The following is a 21,721-nucleotide window of genomic DNA, read 5'->3' as shown; positions in this document are numbered from 1 at the left end:
GTGCCGGGTGAGAACGATGCTAACGGCAGTAACAGAAAGTTCTACGTTCTGTCGGGGAAACAGACCATATCGCCCCAGGCGTCAGAGTCTGGCCGGCCGCGGAGTTGTTGTGAAATTCTCCCCCCCTTTGCGTTTAGCAAAGCAAAGTCTTCTTTACAGTTACGTTTGACCCACAAAAGGTGACTGTGGACAAAAAGTGAAGGTGGGGAGAGTACGAAAGCAACACCCGGCAGCTATACTACTACGGCTCAGCAGCAGAGGTACTCGGCGGCCAGCCCCAGCAGGGAAGTAAGTCTCTCAGCAGGGTTGAGTAACGTTACAACAAACCCCCAAGGTACCGTACCCTCCCAACTGCTCAGGGCGCCGGTCCAGCACTCCGTTTGTACATGTAAAGGACCTGAGCATGTGTATATTTCAGGCCTGTGTGTAGTGATTTCTAACAAACAGAGTGTAAATTGTAATTTCCCCACTGGGGATCAATAAAAAGTATAAAATTTAAAAAGTTTTAAATGAACTGGTCAACTAACTAGCTAACGTAAGCTACCAATACAAATCGAACCAAGGAAATGTAATTATGTGGGGGAAACTGCAGCTATTTTATCAGAATGACATGAATAAACGTTGCTCAACGTAACATGGATGAAACAATAATGTATAAACCTACCGTGAACAGATATATTTTAATTCAATTGTGTTAAACTACAACTCCCATAATGCCACTACATGACGTCATCAAAAGTCCCTGTTTACATGCATTGTTTTGACTGAGAGACCCCTAGCAGCAGAGAATTACATATTGTACATTTAACAGAAAGAGCTGCAGACTAATGACTGAAAAATATTCCTTCCTAAATTGTGCAAAACAACAGATGTGTCCTCTTATAAAAAGTGACACTGAAATTGTATTTGATCTCAAATAACAAAAACATCAAAATTACTAAATAAAAAGAAAATAATGACCTTAAAATAAATCAACTAAGAAGGTGTAGTGATGTCGGAAGTCTAACAAATGAAATCAAAAGCAGATTACTAATTTTTTTATAGCTGAAGACATGAAAGGGGAGAGAGAGATGGAACGACATGTATTAAAGGGCCGCAGGTTGGATTCGAACCCGCGGGCGCCACGTTGAGGACTAAACCTCTACACATGGGTGAGCCACCCAGGCGCCCAAATAATTACACATTTATACACATTTTTGCATTATTACATCCCTAGTTTAAAATAGACGTTTTTTACAGCAGACATGTTGACATGTCATAGTAGGAAAGGCACAGGTGTATTCAAAACCATTACTGATGGCTGCATTCCACTTAGGAGAGGTCCTGGTATTAAACCATTGATGATGGCTGCATTCCACTTAGGAGAGGTCCTGGTATTAAACCATTACTGATGGCTGCATTCCACTTAGGAGAGGTCCTGGTATTAAACCATTACTGATGGCTGCATTCCACTTAGGAGAGGTCCTGGTATTAAACCATTACTGATGGCTGCATTCCACTTAGGAGAGACCCTGGTATTGTGCATGCTGACTCACTGAAATATCTTACTGGGACACTTGATGGAACTCAGCCATCGTTAAGGTTATCAATCTCAGCTGTGCTTTTCCTGCTATGACAAGTCAACATGTCTGCTGTGGAAAAGGTCCATAGGAAGATCTAAGGAGCTCGGTGCCCACTGGTTATTTCCTCCTGCTTTACATTACCTGGTCTGGGGATATTTTCCCCTCGTCAGCCACCATCCTTCTCAGACCGGCCACGGAGCCAAACAGAGGCACAGCCAGCCCGACCCGCAGGTACCGCTGTCCTTTGGTGCTGAACACCAGAATCACACACAACAACCTGCCACGGAGGAAGACAAACAATCAGGGACGGTGGGAAAAAGAACGACAAACTATTTTGGATTGCTGTGCCATTTCTAACGCAACTACTTCTCTACGGCCAGGAAGGGACAAAAGAAGACTTTCATGAATAAATCAATACATTTTAACATTAATAATAGATCATTAGGACTTAGTTTTATGTGTGCCAAATAATGGAATCTCGTTGCATTTTTAAAAACCGCGAGCGCTCGGCTCTGACCTCTCCACAGGCAGGGCTGACATGAGCAGGGTGCTTGGGACATAATGGCTTCTCTGAACAACACTGAAGAGATAGAGAGGAAGCCCAGCAGCTGCCTGAGGAAGTCTATGGACTGGAGACAGCAGCTAATGGCATAGAAAGCAGGGTTTCTGCAGGTTTTACCAAGTCAAATTTAAGAATTTAAGACCTTTTTAAACCCTCCTGTTATCCTCAAATTTACTAACACCCCTTATCATTGGGGTCAATTTGACCCCAGCAATTTAAAGCTACACTAGAGAACTTTTTGTAACTTAAAATAATGTTTCTAAAATCGTTTCAGTGTTTCATCATCTCATAACGCACTTCTGCATTCACTTTACGGCCCACTACCGGCTATAACTGCACTATGCAAGTTTGCCAGATCGGATAGCGGATCCGTAGTTCGAATGAGACATGAGACAGCGGTAATGGACAAATCTGCTTCCAACCTGTAGGGGGACTGAAGAGGAAAAGTGCTTTGGTGTTGCTTTAAACTTTATTTTAAAATTATTGTAATTGTGGTGCCCTGCCACACGTATTTCATGACTTTGTGGTAATGTCTGAAGTTCTACCATGGACTCTGTAACATTTTTTGTGGAAATAACGCCTTGGTTACCTTGTTTCAAGCCATTCTAGCGTGGTGTAGAAAGCCTGCAGGAAGACTCAGCTCGATTTCTGCCAGTTCTCATTAATATTCAATGAGCTAAGCTGCTTGAATCTGATTGGCTAACAGCTAGCCAATGAGAGCCTGGCTGTCAGCATCCTTTACCCAGCACAACTGGGTAAAGGAATAGTAATGAGCTCAGGCAACATGACGTCAGACTGACCAGCTTTTGTGATTGGCCTGATTTCTCCGCTTACTTCTGTTCAGAAAATGCAAGTAAAACGGTTTTGTGTGGCAGGGCAACTTTTAAAATGATCACCCAATTGTATGTGTATACAAGGTACTGACCTTTTTTCTTTTAAGATTATTTTTGGCATTATAGGCCTTTATTTGATAGGACAGCTTGGATGTGAAAGGGTAGAGAGAGGAGGAATGACAGGTTGGAACCAAACCCACGGCTGCTGCGGCAAGGACTGAGCCTCTGCATTTGGGCGTGCGCTCTACCAGGTGAGCTACCCAGACGCCCGAAGATTAACCTTTCTTGGCGCTTTTTTTTCCCCAACGTTTTTTGGCGTTTTATTTTATGCCTTTGATGCCATTTTAAAACACTTATTTTTATTCATGGTCAACAAACCCAATTTATATGATATTATACCTCATTTTTAAAGTTAAAAAAGCAGAAATGATGAATTATTTTGACTAATAGTTAAGAGCGTTAAGTTTAGATAGTTAAGAGAGAGCGTTCCTATTGTTCTGCCCATGCATTGCCATGCGTCAGAGTGGAGAGGGACTCTACTTCAAATCCTGCTGTTTTTTTTTTTGCATTCTACCCACTGCAGCTTTACGGTAATTATTGCAGAAATAGTCTATAAAGGCATACGTTTGGTCCAGTAGTGAATGTTCAGAGCCCCGGTACTGATCCACAGCCCTGGGGTTGGCAACCTCTGATTTAAGGGACCAACTGGGTTTATATTCTTCAAGCATATCAGAAATGTATTTTGGCCCTCAAGCCATAAAGTGATTTATAAACCTGCAGCAGGTCTTTGAAGATTGTCCTGTGACTGAAGTGTAACATAATTCTACTGGTTCCTGTCAGGCACACAACTATTGTTAAATCTGTACATCTGAAGAAAAACAACATCCACTGAAGCGACGTGTTTACTCCTGTTTCCGTGATTTGGGTGGAGAACAGGGAACTTCAAAAGAGCACAGTAAAAAGGAAAGAAAAAAAAGAGCTCAGTAATTGGCTGCACTGATCAAGCCTCGGCTTAAGGAGGTATCTCCAATATATGCCAATTACATTTTTCGTACCAGTGTGGACAAAACAAAACACTGTTACTGCTAAAGCCTTCCTGTAAAGGGGAGCGGATTTGTTTTGTTCATTTACAGCTTTAATTTTAGCATTATTTTGAGATGATGATTAGCATTTTCTTGACAAACAACTCTTTATTTTTGCTCCCATCTTATGATACAACATTCAGTTAAACTGGTTTCTAATCAGTTATAATGTGTATATATGCATGCATATATATATATATATATATATAGAGAAAAGAGATTTCAAGGGTTTCAATTTGTGTCTCAACTTGTTTCTACTTGAATCGTGTTGCATTTCCACTATATCTATGTTTACATGTGTGTGTTTCATGCTTGTATACATATTTTTGTCTTTGATGACCACTTTGATGCAAACGTGTTAGCTTTTAAAGTGCTATACAGATTAAATAAACTTAAATTTAATTAAACGTGACGTGTTGCTTCGTTAATTAATTTGATAAAATGGCTTCAGCCACTGAGATAAACACAGAAGGTGCGTGCACGTTCACACAGCATTTTTTACATTAAAAGGTGCTGTAGGTAGGATGGTGAAGATCCAGGACTTGGCCAAAAAATGTGAACATTGACAACTTCTCAGTCCCATCCCCCACTTTCCGTTAAAGCCCAAAACTGTCTCCTACGCCCCTCCCCCACAAGGGAAAATGAATGCGTGTACATGAGCAGTGATTGACACGCAGTTAGACACCCCCCCCGTGGCCCTGATTGGTGCATCTGAACAGGGAGCTGTGGATTTTTGCAAATCGCACTACAGGCTGTAGGTTTTTAAATGACCTGCTTCATACTGGAACATAGGGTCAGTTTCAGCAAATATGACAGAAAGGTAGTTTTATAAGTCTTACATACTGCACCTTTAATTGTAAATAAAATCGTCCAACATAGCAAAGAGCAGACGATTGCCGAGGGACAGAGCCCAGTGTTTGGATGTATATCTGGGCACAGAAAATGTTGGTTTGCTAACAAACAGTTATGTGTTTACGGCTCACTGATGCGATCTGGCTGGGAGTGAGCTGAACTCTTCACACAGAGAATCACATTTTAAAAATATATTTTTCAAAGACAATCCATCTGTTTTCTCCTCTGTTTATCCCTCAGAAGTGTTTCCTCTCACCCTGCCTGCCACACAGTGAAAAGAAAAGGACGGTAACTAAATACTGTCGACTTTGGCACGCTGTCGGAACGAAGCTCTTTAAAACGGTTTCCCAAATTAGAAGGGATGCTGGCTGAACTTGTATGAACTATTACAAAGACTAAAAACTACAAAGGTAGGAAATAACTAGTGAGAAGAAACCCAGCCAAAGCTTAAAATAGTCTTTAACGCACCTCTGTGTGTCAACCACATACAACAGTTGAGCGTCACATACAGGGGCTGTGCTGATTTAAAAAGGTAAATTTGTACCTAAAAACGCTCTACCAAATGCTTATGTGTAGATTTGAGGTTAAAGATGGAATATGCTTTATTGCCAAGAAGGAGATCAATTTGACTCTCATATATATTTGTTCAACATATAGCTGGGGTTTGTGAATATGAGGTGAAGTAGAAATGTTTGACCAAACAAGGCCAAAAATACAGTACCTGCCACAGCTTTATTCGGTACGGGTACAGTAACAGCGAGTTGGACCAATCAGAGACGTTGCGTCACTGTTACGCTTGAATTGTGGGTAGTGTTGTTTTTCTCCATAAGATGGCGAATAAAACATGTTTTTCTTAAAGTGCTCATATTATGCTCATTTTCAGGTTCATAATTGTATTTAGAGATATATATATATATATATATATATATATATACACACATATATATATACACACACACACACACACACACACACACACACACACACACACACACACACCTAAAGGATTATTAGGAACACCTTACTAATACCGTGTTTGACCCCCTTTCACCTTCAGAACCGCCTTAACCCTTGTGTTGACTTCGGGTCAAATTGACCCGTTTTCAATTTTTGTTTTACATCAGAAAATATGGGACGTAGAAATAAGCACTGAAAACGTGTAGAAGAAAAATTAAACAATTTAAAATGTTTAAAAAAGCAAAAACAAACTGTGAAAAAAAGATTCAAGGTTGACGGGAACACAACACAAGGGTTAATTCTTGGTGGCGTTGATTCAACAAGGTGCTGGAAGCATTCTTTAGAAATGTTGGCCCATATTGAGAGGAGAGCATCTTGCAGTTGATGGAGATTTGTGGGATGCACATCCAGGGCACGAAACCCCCTCCACCACATCCCAAAGATGTTCTATTGGGTTGAGATCTGGTGACTGTGGGGGCCATTTTAGTACAGTGAACTCATTGTCATGTTCAAGAAACCAATTTGAAATGATTGGAGCTTTGTGACATGGTGCATCATCCTGCTGGAAGTAGCCATCAGATGATGGGTACATGGTGGTCATAAAGGGATGGACATGGTCAGAAATAATGCTCAGGTAGGCTGTGGCATTTAAACAATGCCCAATTGGTACTAAGGGGCCTAAAGTGTGCCAAGAAAACATTCCCCACATCATTACGCCACTACCACCAGCCCGCCCAGTGGTAACAAGGCATGACTGATCCATGTTCTCATTCTGTTTACACCAAATTCTGACTCTACCATCGGAATGTCTCAACAGAAATCGAGACTCATCAGACCAGGCAACATTTTTACAGTCTTCAATTATCCAATTTTGGTGAGCTCGTGCAAATTTTAGCCTCATTTTCCTATTTTTAGTGGAGATGAGTGGTACCCGGTGGGGTCTTCTGCTGGTGTAGCCCATCCGCCTCAAGGTTGTGCGTTCACAAATGCTTTGCTGCATACCTCGGTTGGAACGAGTGGTTATTTGAGTCAAAGTTGATCTTCCATCAGCTGGGATCAGTCGGCCCATTCTCCTCTGACCTCTAGCATCAACAAGGCATTTTTGCCCCCCAGGACTGCAGCATACTGGATGTTTTTTCCTTTTTCAGACCATTCTTTGTAAACCCTAGAAATGGTTGTGCGTGAAAATTCCAGTAACTGAGCAGATTGTGAAATACTCAAACCAGCCCAAAAAACACCATATTTTTGTCGTACTGCACATTGCTGCAGCTCCTCTTTTCACCCTGTGTGTTGAGCTCTCTGTTTTAGCTACAGAGTGAGACATCTCACTTCTGTTCCATCTTTGTTGGGAATCGATTCACAGTATGTAAATGTAGTTACTTTTCCCATGTGATTGCAGTAGACATACAATTTTTTATTGTGTTTTATTTAAAGAAAATATGAGTCTATTTTTAGAATTCTATGAATCGATTTTGAATCGGTAGAGCTTGAATCGCGATATGAATGTGAATCAATTTTTTTTGCATACCCCTAGTAAGTCCCTTTGGGCTGGACTTTGGGCTTTTTCACATTGTAAACCTATAACGTGCACAAAAAAGATATATAACACAATAAAGGGAAGGGAAAAAGCCAAAAAGCATAATATGAGCACTTTAATACAATTTTGATTTCATACGGACCTCTAGCTTTTACAGGAACAGAAACTTTCGTTACACAATCTCCTAGCTCATGGTAAGTCTACTTCGGATGGCTTAGATACTATGGCTAATAATAAAAATCCTTACGGAGAAAATCAATCAGATTTTTACTTCGGGAACCACACTGTTGAGCTCAATAGGTCTGGGAGCTCCAATTCAACTATGTCCAGCCCTCCTACAGAGGACGGGACAGGAGAAGAGGCAGGTGGGACAGAATAAAGACCACAAACTACAAAAGTACTGTAAGCATGTTGTGAGTATTTAAGTGGAAGCCAGTGTTTAGACTTTAAAACAAAAGCCAAAAGCTCACATGTGGATTTTGTTGTGTGTGTGTTTGCGAAAGACACTACCACATGAACAAAGTGCTCTCACGGTACTTGGTGCTCGCTGGAAAAAAAGAAGAAAAGAAAATGGGGGTCTCCCTTTGTGAAAATGTCAGGATGTTCTGAACAGGTTGAGACATTGTTCCTCAACGCTGAGAGGCTTTTCCACCAGTTTTTCCTTTTTCATACCAGCCCGCCAGCTTCACAATTCCTCCTGTGTTCCACACAGCTGTACTTTCTTTTGTATCCATATTATCCTAACTTATTCATCAAATTTAATTTATCAATTTAGAAAGTTTTATTGTCTTGTATCTTTCTTATGATGGTGCATCCTATTCTCACACGCCTTCACACGCCTCTGGAGCAACTAGGAGTTAAGTGTCTTGCTCAGGGACACATTGGTTGATGTATCGCAGTGGGAATCAAAGCCCCAGGTCTCCCACACCAAAGGCATGTGGGTGTCTCCCACACCAAATGCATGTGGGTGTCTCCCACACCAAAGGCATGTGTCATATCCACTGCACCATCACCACCCCAACAAAAATGACAAGGGTGGATATAGTTAGAAAAAATGTTTTATGATAATAAAGAGCCATTGTTTACTTCATAAGCTGTGTATCTGTGTTACTACATTATCTGGGTCACATAATGTTAGTGTATATCCACGACGTTCCACTTCCGTGATTATTGTGGTGCCGCCGGATATTACTTTCTTTGTGTTGGCATTCTAACCTCCGGTGGATTTGTGAGGACTATGGTTAACTGCTCCTCAGATCTCTGCAGGGTAAATCCAGACAGCTAGCTAGACTATCTGTCCAATCTGAGTTTTCTGTTGCACGACTAAAACTACTTTTTGAACGTACACAGGTTCCACCAAAACAAGTTCCTTCCAGAGGCTATTTTGCAGAGGCACTGTGGCTCCGTCGGGCGCTTAGTGTCGGCCAAGACAATTGTGATTGTTTTAAAGAAATGCCAATAAACCAGAGCACGTTTTTCTCCCATCCTGGAATGCTGTGTGGACTAGCCAGACCCTCCTCCGCAGCGCTGTGGAAGACGGTCTGGCAAAACGAGACTACAGATATATGTAAACAGATGTTTAAAAAAAGTAATACAGAAATATATCTTTACATTTGACTAAAATAGACAATTATATTGTTAATCAGTTATTTTTGAGACAATTAATTTTGAATTGTTACAGCACTACTTAGTGTGCATTAAAACCAGCAGTGCTCACCTGGTCTGGCGAAGAGGAATGGGGAGCGAGATGCACAGGAACGGGTCAAAGGTGTTGCTCTGTTTCATGCAGTGTGGGCACGTCAGGGAAGATCTGGACGAGAAGAAGGCACACGGTTAGTCCAGAAAAACCTCAACAACTTTTCATACTAATCCCGGAAGTCCTCCTGATTAAGTCAGGCAGGAAAAACAGATGGCTTAATCTTGTTACACAAGTTAACATCACGGTCAAAATGAACACGTTGTTCCATACGCTGCCTCTTGATCGGATTGTGAGAACGGAAAGGATGAGTGATGCAACTGGTGAGAATGAGAGAAACGAGTGGTTGGGGCATGGGGGAGGGGGTGGTGGTGATTGGGGCTATGAAGGGGCTATAAAGGGGAAACTGCAGAGGCGGTTTCCATCTTGTTGCATCACTCTCACCAACGATACTAATGTGATGCCATTACGGCATCCCGAGCAGAGAAAAGTAGAGAGCTTTCCGTATAGCGATGGCCTTTCTTCCTCTGCATCTGAATGCACAGGACACAGATCACTGTAAACGGAGATGTCCAGATGCGTACGGCTGCGATTTTCTATTACAATAGTTTTCCATTCTGTCCCTTTGTTCCTAATTAGACTTCTTTCAATGAATCCCGCTCAGTTGTATGGGAGGAACGTATTCCAGTTAGCCAACAATGCAAGCTGAACAATGAGTCAGAGAGCCCACTGAAGTTAATGGACTGATTGCTGGAAGTGATTTTGTAAACTGTCCTGCGACTAAATTAAATCTTTTGTCCGGCATTTAGAGTCAACGTGCAGCGGATTTCCTGGATAAGACTTTCTGTAAACACACACTAATTAAGCAAATCTAAGGCGAAAAAGGTGCCTTCTACCAACCTCTTTGATTACATAAATTACAATCATCAGTGTGTGTAGACCGTAACTACTTTGTACATAAAGTTACATTTTAAATAAAGCACTCCATCTTGATCTAAACCTGTCATACCCAAACAGGGGTTCTCTTTTACCCATCAATATATGCTTATACCCCAAAGGGTGTGTCTGCAGATGCCAGGGGGATTGTGAATGAATCAACTAATTTGAAACAGAATTATGATTTCATGAAAGAATTCAGAATATATCCACATATTAGTCAGCTCTAGCATTTAAACACTAGCGGTGTGTCGTGATGAAGACTTTATGAAAAGTAGTTTGAGTCTAAAGAGTTAGTTAGAACCGATACATAGCTAGAAGTAACAACAAAAAAAAAAACTCCAAATGCATGAAATTGAGATCCACAGATGCCTTTTCGTTTCCCAAATAAAAACTGCACTCACAAACACCAGTTTGAAAGTTGTAAATGTTAGGAAGAGGTTCACAAATGCTTTTCATTTATCTGTAAATGCATGTAGTCTAATCTTAATAAACCGATGCTGGGGCATGTTTTTATTTTTGGGTTACAGTGCTAATGTCATTATTCAGAATGCCTTTTTCATTTCATTTCTTTTATCATCGTCATGACGAAAATAAATCTGCAACTATACCAACTAAACCTTCAGGTTTGAACCCCCTCTGCTGCTGTGACAGTACGGAAAGAACTGTGCTGCAGCTGCACATAAAGTGATAATAGACGTGTATGAAGTATAACCAGGCAGCAATAAAGTACAGAGAGTGAGAGTACTCTGGGAGACTTAAATCTCACACAGAAAAATCTACACCTTGATGAACATATAGAACATATAGAAAAATGGATTCATTTCAAATGACAAATTCTCTTTTTGGTGTCATAAACCATGCCTAAAAAACTACTCCTAATCCTCTTCCGAATTCTTGTAACTCCTCAAGCTTATGTGTGTTGAACCTTTCCGACCTCCACACCACGGCTTCCTAGCGTAGGAAATGAAGCCACACATGAACTGTTGAAATGTGTTTTCCTTATAGGACGGCACCTGACAGACCCAGTGGGGGAGCAGGGTGGAGAGGGGGTGAATAAAGCTCTATTCAAGCAAGCCCAGCTGACTCGGGCTCTTAGTGGATCTCTTCCACTTGGCAGAGCCGAATGGCTGCCCTACGGATGTCTTGTTCTCGCCAGGAAACAGTGAGGGCAACTGCATTCCACGCATACAAATCACATTCAGCCTGCACTAAAACATAGATGTGCCCTGCGCTGCTCTCAAACACTTAAAAAGAGAAAAGGAGCAAAAGGACCAGGTGATATTCTGGTGATGCTCTAATGGAGAAAGCGTGCACAGGTTGAGAGGTAAGTATGCTCCTGTCTGGGATGCAACCATGCTGAAGAGACTCTGAGCTTGATGTTTTGCACTACCACACACACTACTAGAGCTTTGCATTTCCCAGAGTAACACAGGCACTGTATCTTCATTGATTTCCTTTCCTAAGAAAGGAAATGAAAAAATAGAAAAAATAGCCTCAATAGGTTCAAATCAATCATCCCTAGTGTAAGGTCCGTATCTACACGGACCTACGTACATTCCTATGTACTAGCCTACGCATATACCTATGTACATCCGTACATACATACCTAGTACATACCTATAGTAGTACGTGCCTAGTACATACCTACGTACGTAACTAGTACATGCCTACGTACGTACCTAGGACATGCCTATGTTTACATCTACGTACGTGCCTACTTACTTACGTACGAACCTACATACTTGCCTATCTATGTACCTACCTATGTACCTACCTACGTACATACCTAGGTAGGTACCTAGTCCATACCGATGTACATACCTAACCTACAGAATGTACCTACCTACCTACCTACCTACGTAGGTAACTAGTACATACCTACATACATACCTACGTACGTGCCTATGTACGTACATACCTATGTACATACCTACGCCGTAGAGTCAACGCAGTAACATAAATCAGGCTTAACCCTGGCAGCTATCTTCTGTTGGGGGATGAGCACTAGTTTATTTATCATACTAGTGCTCGGGAATGGAAAAGGCATAAACCTTAATGTGTGCCTCATTATTCACTAATTGAAAATACAATACGCACATCATAAACTGGGCCTGTAAACTTCAAAGTATCAGTTACTCAATCCTTCAAATCAAAACAAATCAATCCGGAGATATGATCAAAATAAAAGGTCATGCAGGAAGAGATGAGAGAGTCTCTCGGAGAAAGTGGTGTCGCAGTAAGACGATCCGCAGTCAAACTGCACCACGTTTGTAATCTGAAACGCTCGGCTGCCCGTCACTCGGCTCCACTGTAATGAACAACGCTTGACAGACAGACATTTTCATTGCAGTCTCCACCGACTGCAGCCTGTGACTCACCCGCATGTAGCAAAAAAAAAAAATCACAGTCTTTGATCTAATTTGAGATTGACTTACTTGATCGGAGAGAGTAAAGAGCAATAGATTTATAGCACAGGGCTGAGAGCTGTGCTTTATACTGTACTAAAAAAATGACAGCTTATGATGACAGATCAAATAAATTAAAATCACATAACTCTGGGCTTGGCTTGCTTGGACTGTGATTTAACTTGCTTGAACGTGTATAATGGCCGTGATGATTGCGCAGTGACAAACCATGCTATTACAAGGATAATTCTCCGGTCTGTCAACTCTAGATGTTGTATCACATTGGACACTGCACTTGTGAAGTGTAACACAGGCAGTGGAGGGGCCTTGGGACTCAAACGGGAAAGAGAGGGACAGGAGTCAGAAAGTATTTGTTTAAAGTCCAATTGCAACAATGATAATACATTTGAAAAGCATTCATCTCCATTTAAATCCTCTCAGCCTTGTGTTGCATGCTTCTTTGCATTATTAAAATAGACCTCACACTTGCTGTTTACGTTCCTCTGTAAAGAGCTTGGCCTACCCAGTCATGTATATATTCCATCTGTACCACCTCACTCCCTCTCCGTCTCCCTGCATTGGGTTTGAGAGGAACAAATACGCAGATTTTGTCTGCCAGGCTGCGAAGACTACTGCTTCCTGTCTAGACACACCCAAGGTGGCACAGCTGAAACATTTGACAGTGAGGGTAGCAATTAAAGAGAGGCGCTCTGACAGATGCGTTACTGGCAGTCGCACAGAGATGCCAATTTACAGAGGAATTGTCAGATGGAGGATGGTACCGACAAACAACATACTGTATTAGCCCTTCAGTTTGGAGTAATCTCTATAAACGGATATCTGCGCATCGGCTATCGTCTGCAAGGATTCAGTTTTTATTAGCTTTTTAAAAAGTTTTATAGAGAAGTCTTCTCTCAACTCCAATTTCATTCTTGCGTTTCAAGTTGCTGATCGGACCCAAAAGCACGGAACAGAGAAAGTCTTGGCTCGGATGACTGCTGGATACTCAGGAACCCACAACATATTGTGTGGTGCCCCCAAAGGCTAAATCATCGTCAGACTAATAACATTATGATTGAAGTGTAAGTAACCCGATCTCATATACAGTGATAAGGATAATAACTCTCGCTGGGGTCACTGGAGTGCAAACTTCCCCAAATCCAATAATGTTGGAGCAGAACAGAGCCACTAATGTTAGCCTACATTCTGATAACGTAGCATTCAGGATCAGCTTCCAACCATGGGGGCGACAGAAACTACGCACTATAGCTTTAATTTAGTATTTTTGGGCTTTGATGAATGTAAAAAAAGACACCACCCTCCAAACTCTTACTCTTTTACTACAGCTCTAGTCTATATCCACAACGTTCCACTTCCGGGATTGCTCTGGTGCTGCCAGAAATTCCACCGGATGTCCCTCTTTTCATCCGGATGTCCGTTACCTTCCACTTTCTTTGTGTTGGCGTTCTAACCTCCGGTGGATTTGTGAGGACTATGGTTAACTGCTCCTCAGATCTCTGCAGGGTAAATCCAGACAGCTAGCTAGACTATCTGTCCAATCAGAGTTTTCTGTTGCACGACTAAAACTACTTTTGAACGTACACATGTTCCACCAAAACAAGTTCCTTGAGTGCCCAGGACGATTGTGATTGGTTTAAAGTAATGCCAATAAACCAGAGCATGTTTTTCTCCTATCCCCAGAATGCTGTGCTAGCCAGACCCTCCTTTGCAATGCTGTGGAGGAAGGTCTGCCAAAGCGAGACTACTACAGCCCCCATGCAGGCAGCTTCAACGTGTGGAAAAATCCAAAGTTTGTCAAACCTGCCCGTGCTTCCTGTTGCAAAATAATGATCAGACAACCACTGTTCGGGGGGAGGGGTTTAGCAAACAGTTAATTATTACGCCATAACATCTTCACATGGTGGTAGGAAACCCACCCCCCCCCCCTTGGAATCACTGCACAGTCAAACTGGTCACGAAGACATAAAAGACCTTTTGATTTGTTGCGGATGTATTTGTGGATTCCATTTCTGGCCGGTGTTTGTGAGCGGCATGTTAGGAGAGGAGACATACTTGTACTGTGCCTGGAAAAGTTCCTGGACAAAGCTGTGCTGGACACTGGGCTGCTGGGTCTGGGACGGGTCAGGAGACAGCAGCTCCTCAGCTCCACCGGGACCCTGCAGCACAAAGGAGGCAAGCCACAAACTCTCAGATTCTTCACAGATCCATCAATACATTTGGAAATCTTACAAAGGCTCCCGTAGAATGCACATTTAGCACGTTCTTGCTTTTCCTTGGCAACAAAGTGATATTCAAAAAGTGGTGGAAAGCACTGACCTAAACATAACCCCCCCTGGGACGCCCCTGTCTTTACTCTTTCATCTACTTACCTACAAACAGAGAGGTAGCTGGCCTTGGAGGAAGATAAAAGAAAAGGAGGAAAAAAAAAGAAAGAACCAACAGACTAAGGTCACACGAACACAGCTGTGCGTTAATGACACAAAACTCACAGTACAAGGAACACATGTTCTTGATTTAACAACTTATGTAATGTAGTTTTACATATGAAAATAATTTGTTACACTAAGAAAATAATGATGCACAGATGTTGTGAAGAGATACAAGAAGTATAGTGTAGTAGAAGGAATTTACCTGATGAAGGCCTAAGACCGAAACGTTGTATTTTTCTAAATAAATTATTGTGTGTGTAATGGTCAGTGTGCGGGACTTTTTCTAAGCTTCTGATCTGCTACTTTTGATCATATCCTACGCACCTGCCCGACAAAAGAGGTGTGCAAAAAAGCTTTCCTACGTTGTACAGAGATAGAAGAAGTAAAATGAACTAAAAATTTGTATTTTTGCAAGGTCTGAGCGCCAAGCCGCGCACCTCCAAGTTTTGTAACAACGCGAAAGCAGTCGCATAAACCACGTTGCAATGATTGTCTACGAAAGAGAAGAAGACTGTTCTTGGAGCCACTGCTCTGATCACAATCAGTATGAAAGACAAGATGGTTTTGCGGCGACCATGTGCGCCATCCGCACCGCCCCGACCGCGCTAAACGCAAGAAGCATGAAACCCGTTGAACGCGTGATTTATGCTTCGGTGTTAAATCTATGCTGTGGCTACGTACGTAGGTGTGTGAACCTACGCTTATTACTCTCACTATGACTCTAGAGTCGGTACTCGCTCCGCCCCTGCTATTCTTTTTATGAGATCAACGCACAAGTATAAACTTCAGGCCACTAAGGTAGGCTACGGCGAAAGCTCTGTGTGGAGCCTCCACAGAACCATAAATCACGCTGAAGTCATCCAGGTCATAGTATCAAAGGAAGGGTTAAAACCACGGCCAACTGGACTGGTTAAAGGTGCTCCGAACACGTTTCCGAGGGCCTTTACTGGGAGCCTCACTGAGCCTCTCTCACAATTTGTTGATTTTTTTTCTAAGAGAACAAGTTCACGGTTTACCATCATACATTGGGGATACAACTGATGTTTTGAATTTGATTAATGATTGGAATTGTGAAAACAACGATGTGCTTGTGTCTTTGGATGCGCAAAGTCTTTATACATGCATACCCCACCATATAGGCCTACAAGCCATGTCGTATGACCTTGCTAAACGTCCCACTGATGTTTTGCCTCCCTCAGAATTTCTTGTAGGCCTAAATCTTGTCGAGATCATTCTAACAATTTCTTTATACATTATGGCAATCCTCTCCGTGAACCATCACCTTATCGTGGTGGAGAGGTTTGTGTGTCTCTGTGAACCTGAGGGCTGTGTTGTCTGGAGCTTTGTGCTCCTGGTAGGGTCTCCCAAGGCAAAGTGGTCTCAGGTGAGGGGCCAGACAAAGAATGGTTCAAAAACCCCAATGAAAAAGCTAAGCAGAGATGGAGTGACCCTGCCCGGAGGAAGCCCGGGGCCCCGTCTGGAGCCAGGCCCAGGCGGTGGGCTCGTCGGCGAAGCGCCTGGTGGCGGGTTTGCCACGGTGCGCGGCCGGGCACAGCCCGAACAAGCTACGTGGCAACTCCCTCTCCATCCCATGGGCCCACCACCTGTGGGAGGAACCGTTGGGGTCGGGTGCGATGCCACATGGGTGGCAGTGAAGGTCAGGGGCCTCGACGGACCAGACCCGGGCAGCAGACGCTGGCTCTGGGGACGTGGAACGTCACCTCTCTGTGGGGAAGGAGCCGGAACTGGTGCGGGAGGTGGGCGCTACCGGTTAGATCTGGTGGGGCTTACCTCACGCACAGTCTTGGTTCTGGAACCATACTCCTGGATAGGGGTTGGACTCTTTTTCTTCTCGGAGTTGCCCAGGGTGTGAGGCGCCGGGCGGGTGTGGGGATACTCACAAGCCCCGGCTGGCGCCCGCTGTGTTGGAGTTTACCCGGTGGACGAGAGGGTCGCCTCCCCACGCCTGCGGGTTGTGGGGGAAAACTCTGACTGTTGTTTGTGCATATGCACCAAACAGGAGTTCGGAGTATTCGGCCTTCTTGGAGACCTTGACTGGAGTCCTGCATGGGGCTCCAGTGGGGGACTCCATTGTTCTGCTGGGGGACTTCAACGCACACGTGGGCAATGATGGAGACACCTGAGAGGCGTGATTGGGAGGAACGGCCTCCCTGATCTAAACCAGAGTGGTTGTTTGTTGTTGGACTTCTGTGCTAGTCATGGATTGTCTATACTTGAACACCATGTTCGAACATAGGGATGCTCATAAGTGTACCTGGTACCAGAGCACCCTAGGCCGAAGGTCAATGATCGATTTCATAATCGTTTCATCTGATCTGAGGCCGTATGTTTGGACACTCGGGTGAAGAGAGGGGCAGAGCTGTCAACCGATCACCATCTGGTGGTGAGTTGGGTCAGAGGGTGGGGAAGACTCTGGACAGACCTGGTAAGCCCAAACGTGTAGTGCGGGTAAATTGGGAACGTCTGGAGGAGGCCCCTGTCCAACAGACTTTCAACTCACACCTCCGGGCGGAGCTTTTCGTGCATCCCTGTGGAGGCTGGGGGCATTGAACCCGAGTGGACAATGTTCAAAGTTTCCATTGCTGAAGCTGCAGCGAGGAGCTGTGGTCTTAGGGTCTTAGGTGCCTCAAGGGGCGGTAACCCACGAACACCGTGGTGGACAACGGTGGTCAGGGAAGCCGTCCGACTGAAGAAGGAGTCTTTCCGGGATATGTTATCCCGGAGGACTCGGAGGCAGTTGCAGGGTACCGAAGGGCCGAAGGGCTGCAGCCTCTGCCGTGAAAGAGGCAAAGCAGCGGGTGTGGGAGAAGTTTGGAGAAGACATGGAGAAGGACTTTCGGTCGGCACCAAAGTGCTCTGGAAAACTGTTCGCCACCTCAGGAGGCGGGGAACCATCCAAGCTGTGTACAGTAAGGATGGGACACTGTTGACCTCAACTGAGGAGGTAATAGGGCGGTGGAAGGAGCACTTTGAGGAACTCCTGAATCCGACTAATCGCCCTCTATGTTAGAGGCAGAGCTGGAGGATAATGGGGGATTGTCGTCGATTTCCCAGGCGGAAGTCACTGATGTAGTCAAACAACTACACAGTGGCAAAGCCCCGGGATTGATGAGATCCGTCCAGAAATGCTCAAGGCTCTGGGTGTGGAGGGGCTGTCCTGGTTGACACGCCTTTTCAACATTGCGTGGAAGTCTGGGGACGGTGCCAAAGGAGTGGCAGACTGGGGTGGTGGTTCCCTTTTAAAAAGGGGGACCAGAGGGTGTGTGCCAATTATAGGGGTATCACACTTCTCAGCCTCCCTGGTAAAGTCTACTCCAAGGTGCTGGAAAGGAGGGTTCGGCCAATAGTCGAACCTCGGGTTGAGGAGGAACAATGCGGATTCCGTCCTGGTCGTGGAACAACGGACCAGCTCTTCACTCGCAAGGATCCTGGAGGGAGCCTGGGAGTATGCCCAACCGGTCTACATGTGTTTTGTGGATTTGGAGAAGGCGTATGACCGGGTCCCCGGGAGATACTGTGGGAGGTGCTGCGGGAGTATGGGGTGAGGGGTCTCTTCTCAGGGCCATCCAATCTCTGTACAACCAAAGCAAGAGCTGTGTCCGGGTTCTCGGTAGTAAGTCGGACTCGTTTCAGGTGAGGGTTGGCCTCCGCCAGGGCTGCGCTTTGTCACCAATCCTGTTTGTAGTATTTATGGACAGGATATCGAGGCGTAGTCGGGGTGGGGAGGGGTTGCAGTTTGGTGGGCTGGGGATCTCATCGCTGCTCTTTGCAGATGATGTGGTCCTGATGGCATCATCGGCCTGCGACCTTCAGCACTCACTGGATCGGTTCGCAACCGAGTGTGAAGCGGTTGGGATGAGGATCAGCACCTCTAAATCTGAGGCCATGGTTCTCAGCAGGAAACCGATGGAATGCCTTCTCCAGGTAGGGAATGAGTCCTTACCCCAAGTGAAGGAGTTCAAGTACCTTGGGGTTGTGTTCGCGAGTGAGGGGACAATGGGCGGGAGATTGGTCGGAGAATCGGCGCAGCGGGTGCGGTATTGCATTCAATCTATCGCACCGTTGTGACGAAAAAGAGCTTAGCCAGAAGGCAAAGCTCTCGATCTACCGGTCAGTTTTCGTTCCTACCCTCACCTATGGTCATGAAGGCTGGGTCATGACCGAAAGAACGAGATCCAGGGTACAAGCGGCTGAAATGGGTTTCCTCAGGAGGGTGGCTGGCGTCTCCCTTAGAGATAGGGTGAGAAGCTCACTCATCCGTGAGGAGCTCGGAGTAGAGCCGCTGCTCCTTTGCGTCGAAAGGAGCCAGTTGAGGTGGTTCGGGCATCTGGTAAGGATGCCCCCTGGGCGCCTCCCTAGGGAGGTGTTCCAGGCACGTCCAGCTGGGAGGAGGCCTCGGGGAAGACCCAGGACTAGGTGGAGGGATTATATCTCCAACCTGGCCTGGGAACGCCTCGGGATCCCCCAGTCGGAGCTGGTTAATGTTGCTCGGGAAAGGGAAGTTTGGGGTCCCCTGCTGGAGCTGCTCCCCCCGCGACCCGACACCGGATAAGCGGACGAAGATGGATGGATGGATTATGGCAAATTTTACTTTAAGGACTGCAACGGGGTGCGCCTTTGCACCCTTGTATGCCTGTTTGGTGATGGGTTTATGGGAAAAAAAAATATACAGTACATAATATTGAAAATAACCCCTTTCATTCTAAAATATCATAGTGGCGCAGGTACATAGACGATGTTCTGTTAATATGGAAGGCCACACTTAATGAGCTAAATCATTTTTTGACTTATGTAAATTCCACCACAGATCATTTGTCCGTTACTATGGAATGTAACAGTCAGTCCATTGATTTCAGCGGGAACACCCTGTTAAGAGCGGACCGCAATCATTCACCTCATCTGGTCCGCAATATACCAGTGGGACAGTTTTTACGAGTCAGAAGAAATTGGAGCACCACAATTGATTTTATGTCAAAAGCGGCCCATGTAGCGAACCGTTTTGAACGAGGTTAAGATAAATCTGACATTACTAAAGCATGGGATAGGGCTCTAAGTACAGATCGTGCCTCATTGTCAAAGAAAAAATCTAAGTCACACACAACATCCAGAGGAATTCTTTCCACCGCCCATACTCCAGCAGCAGGAAGAATAAAAAAAAAAAGTTATTCGCATTAAGCATTGGCATGTTCTGAAGAGTGACCCGACACTCAAAAACATCTGCGCCGAGCCGCCCAGGTTTATATTTAGGCGTGCCCACAACATTCTGTTGCTGCTCTAACTCGACCGATGCAAAATTATTTTCTCATCCTCGCACTGGCAAGAAATACTCCATCTCTTCATTTATTAATTGCAATAGTACACACATAGTGTACCTTCTAAAGTGTCCCTGTGGACTGGCTTATATAGGCCAAACAAAAAAGCTAACTCAAACTCAGGGTAGCTGAACACAAGACAGCAATTCGTACCCAGAACGTAATGCGAGGCATTACAAGCAGGCCAATTAATGGCTGCCCTGCATCACTGAGATTCTGGGCAATTGAGAAAATCACACCCCCACCCAGGGGTGGCGATATCATCAATAAACTCCTATGCAGTGAAGCGTTTTGGATAAATACACTTGACACTCTAGAACCTCTAGGTTTAAATGAAAAATTCAATTTAACTTGCTTTCTCTAAGGTCAAAGTATAGTATTTATGATGAATATACCTTTATTCCCATTGTATTGTGAACATTTTATGTTGTTACCTATCAACATTGTTTTTAAAAGGTGCCCTGCCTCACGTATTTCATTACTTTGTGGTAATGTCTGAAGTTCTACCATGGACATTTTTTTTTGGCCTCATGTGAGAATGCCAATAATGGTCGCTCAGACTTGGCCTGGTGCGATGACCATAAGGACCGTGGTTACAACAGCCAGGAGCACTGACGGACAACGACCCCAGAGAGGATCAACAGCCGGGCTTCCCTACCGTTCAGTCAGATGTGAAGAAGTCTCTCGGACGACGGAGACAAAACATCTTCGCAGCACATTTAACCAAGTCCAGTTGCCCCCGTTTTTACCCCTTCCTTGGAGACTAACCAGACACATTAAAGGATATAAAGTTGCAAAGATTAAATCGACTAGTTCTCAACTATTAAATTAATCGCCAACTATTTTAATTAAACGATTCATCGGTTTGAGTAATTTAAAAAAAGAATCTCTGATTCCAGCTTCTTAAATGTGTTGAGTTGTGGACAAAACAAGACATTTGAGGATGTCATCTTGGGCTTTGGGAAACACTGAGCAACATTTTTCTGACATTTTATAGACCAAACTAATCAATTAATTGAGACAGATTGTCATTGGGAATAATCGTTAGTTGCAGCCCTAATACTCTTATTTACTTTCTCACCAAGAGTTCGAGCAGAACAATGTTACCACTCTCAGATATGAGTGGTATCAATCTTCTTATCTAACTCTCGGTAATAAAGCGAATAAGCATATTTCCCAAAACTATTTTTATTCATTTGTGAAATGGTTGGGCAGAAGACTAAAATCTAAAAGTGCTAACAGTTATAATAAGCAGTCACACTGTATCAGTTTGGACATCTCCGTACATTATACACTCCATTTCACACTGGCCGGGGAAAATGTCCTGAAAAACATTCTTTCAGTCACCAAGTGGTTCCGCTTAAAAGGCCATCATGTGACGTACGAGCGACTTGTTAGCATTACTCTGCTCTCACGCTATCAACCCCACAATAGCCTGGTGTAAAAGTCAGGTACTTGAGAATACATTAAGTAATCATATCACTTCAGCAGAGCTTTTACACCGGGCTGGCAG

General features: G+C 44.1%; 1 protein-coding gene across 1 annotated transcript in view; it reads right to left on the bottom strand.

Moving 5' to 3' along the window:
* usp43b (ubiquitin specific peptidase 43b) overlaps positions 1 to 21,721 on the bottom strand; it is a 113,513-nt gene that overhangs the window by 53,255 nt on the left and 38,537 nt on the right. The window contains exons 3-5 of the mRNA XM_028599787.1: positions 14,499 to 14,602; positions 9,103 to 9,195; positions 1,704 to 1,839 (exon numbers count right to left, since the gene is read on the bottom strand). Of these exons, the coding sequence (XP_028455588.1) occupies positions 1,704 to 1,839; positions 9,103 to 9,195; positions 14,499 to 14,602 (333 nt within the window). The remainder of the gene's footprint in view (positions 1 to 1,703; positions 1,840 to 9,102; positions 9,196 to 14,498; positions 14,603 to 21,721) is intronic.

Source organism: Perca flavescens, chromosome 15 (genome assembly GCF_004354835.1).
Source record: "Perca flavescens isolate YP-PL-M2 chromosome 15, PFLA_1.0, whole genome shotgun sequence".
Taxonomy (NCBI): domain Eukaryota; kingdom Metazoa; phylum Chordata; class Actinopteri; order Perciformes; family Percidae; genus Perca; species Perca flavescens.
Note: the sequence above shows the minus strand (reverse complement) of the source record. Positions and strands in the feature narration are given on the sequence as shown.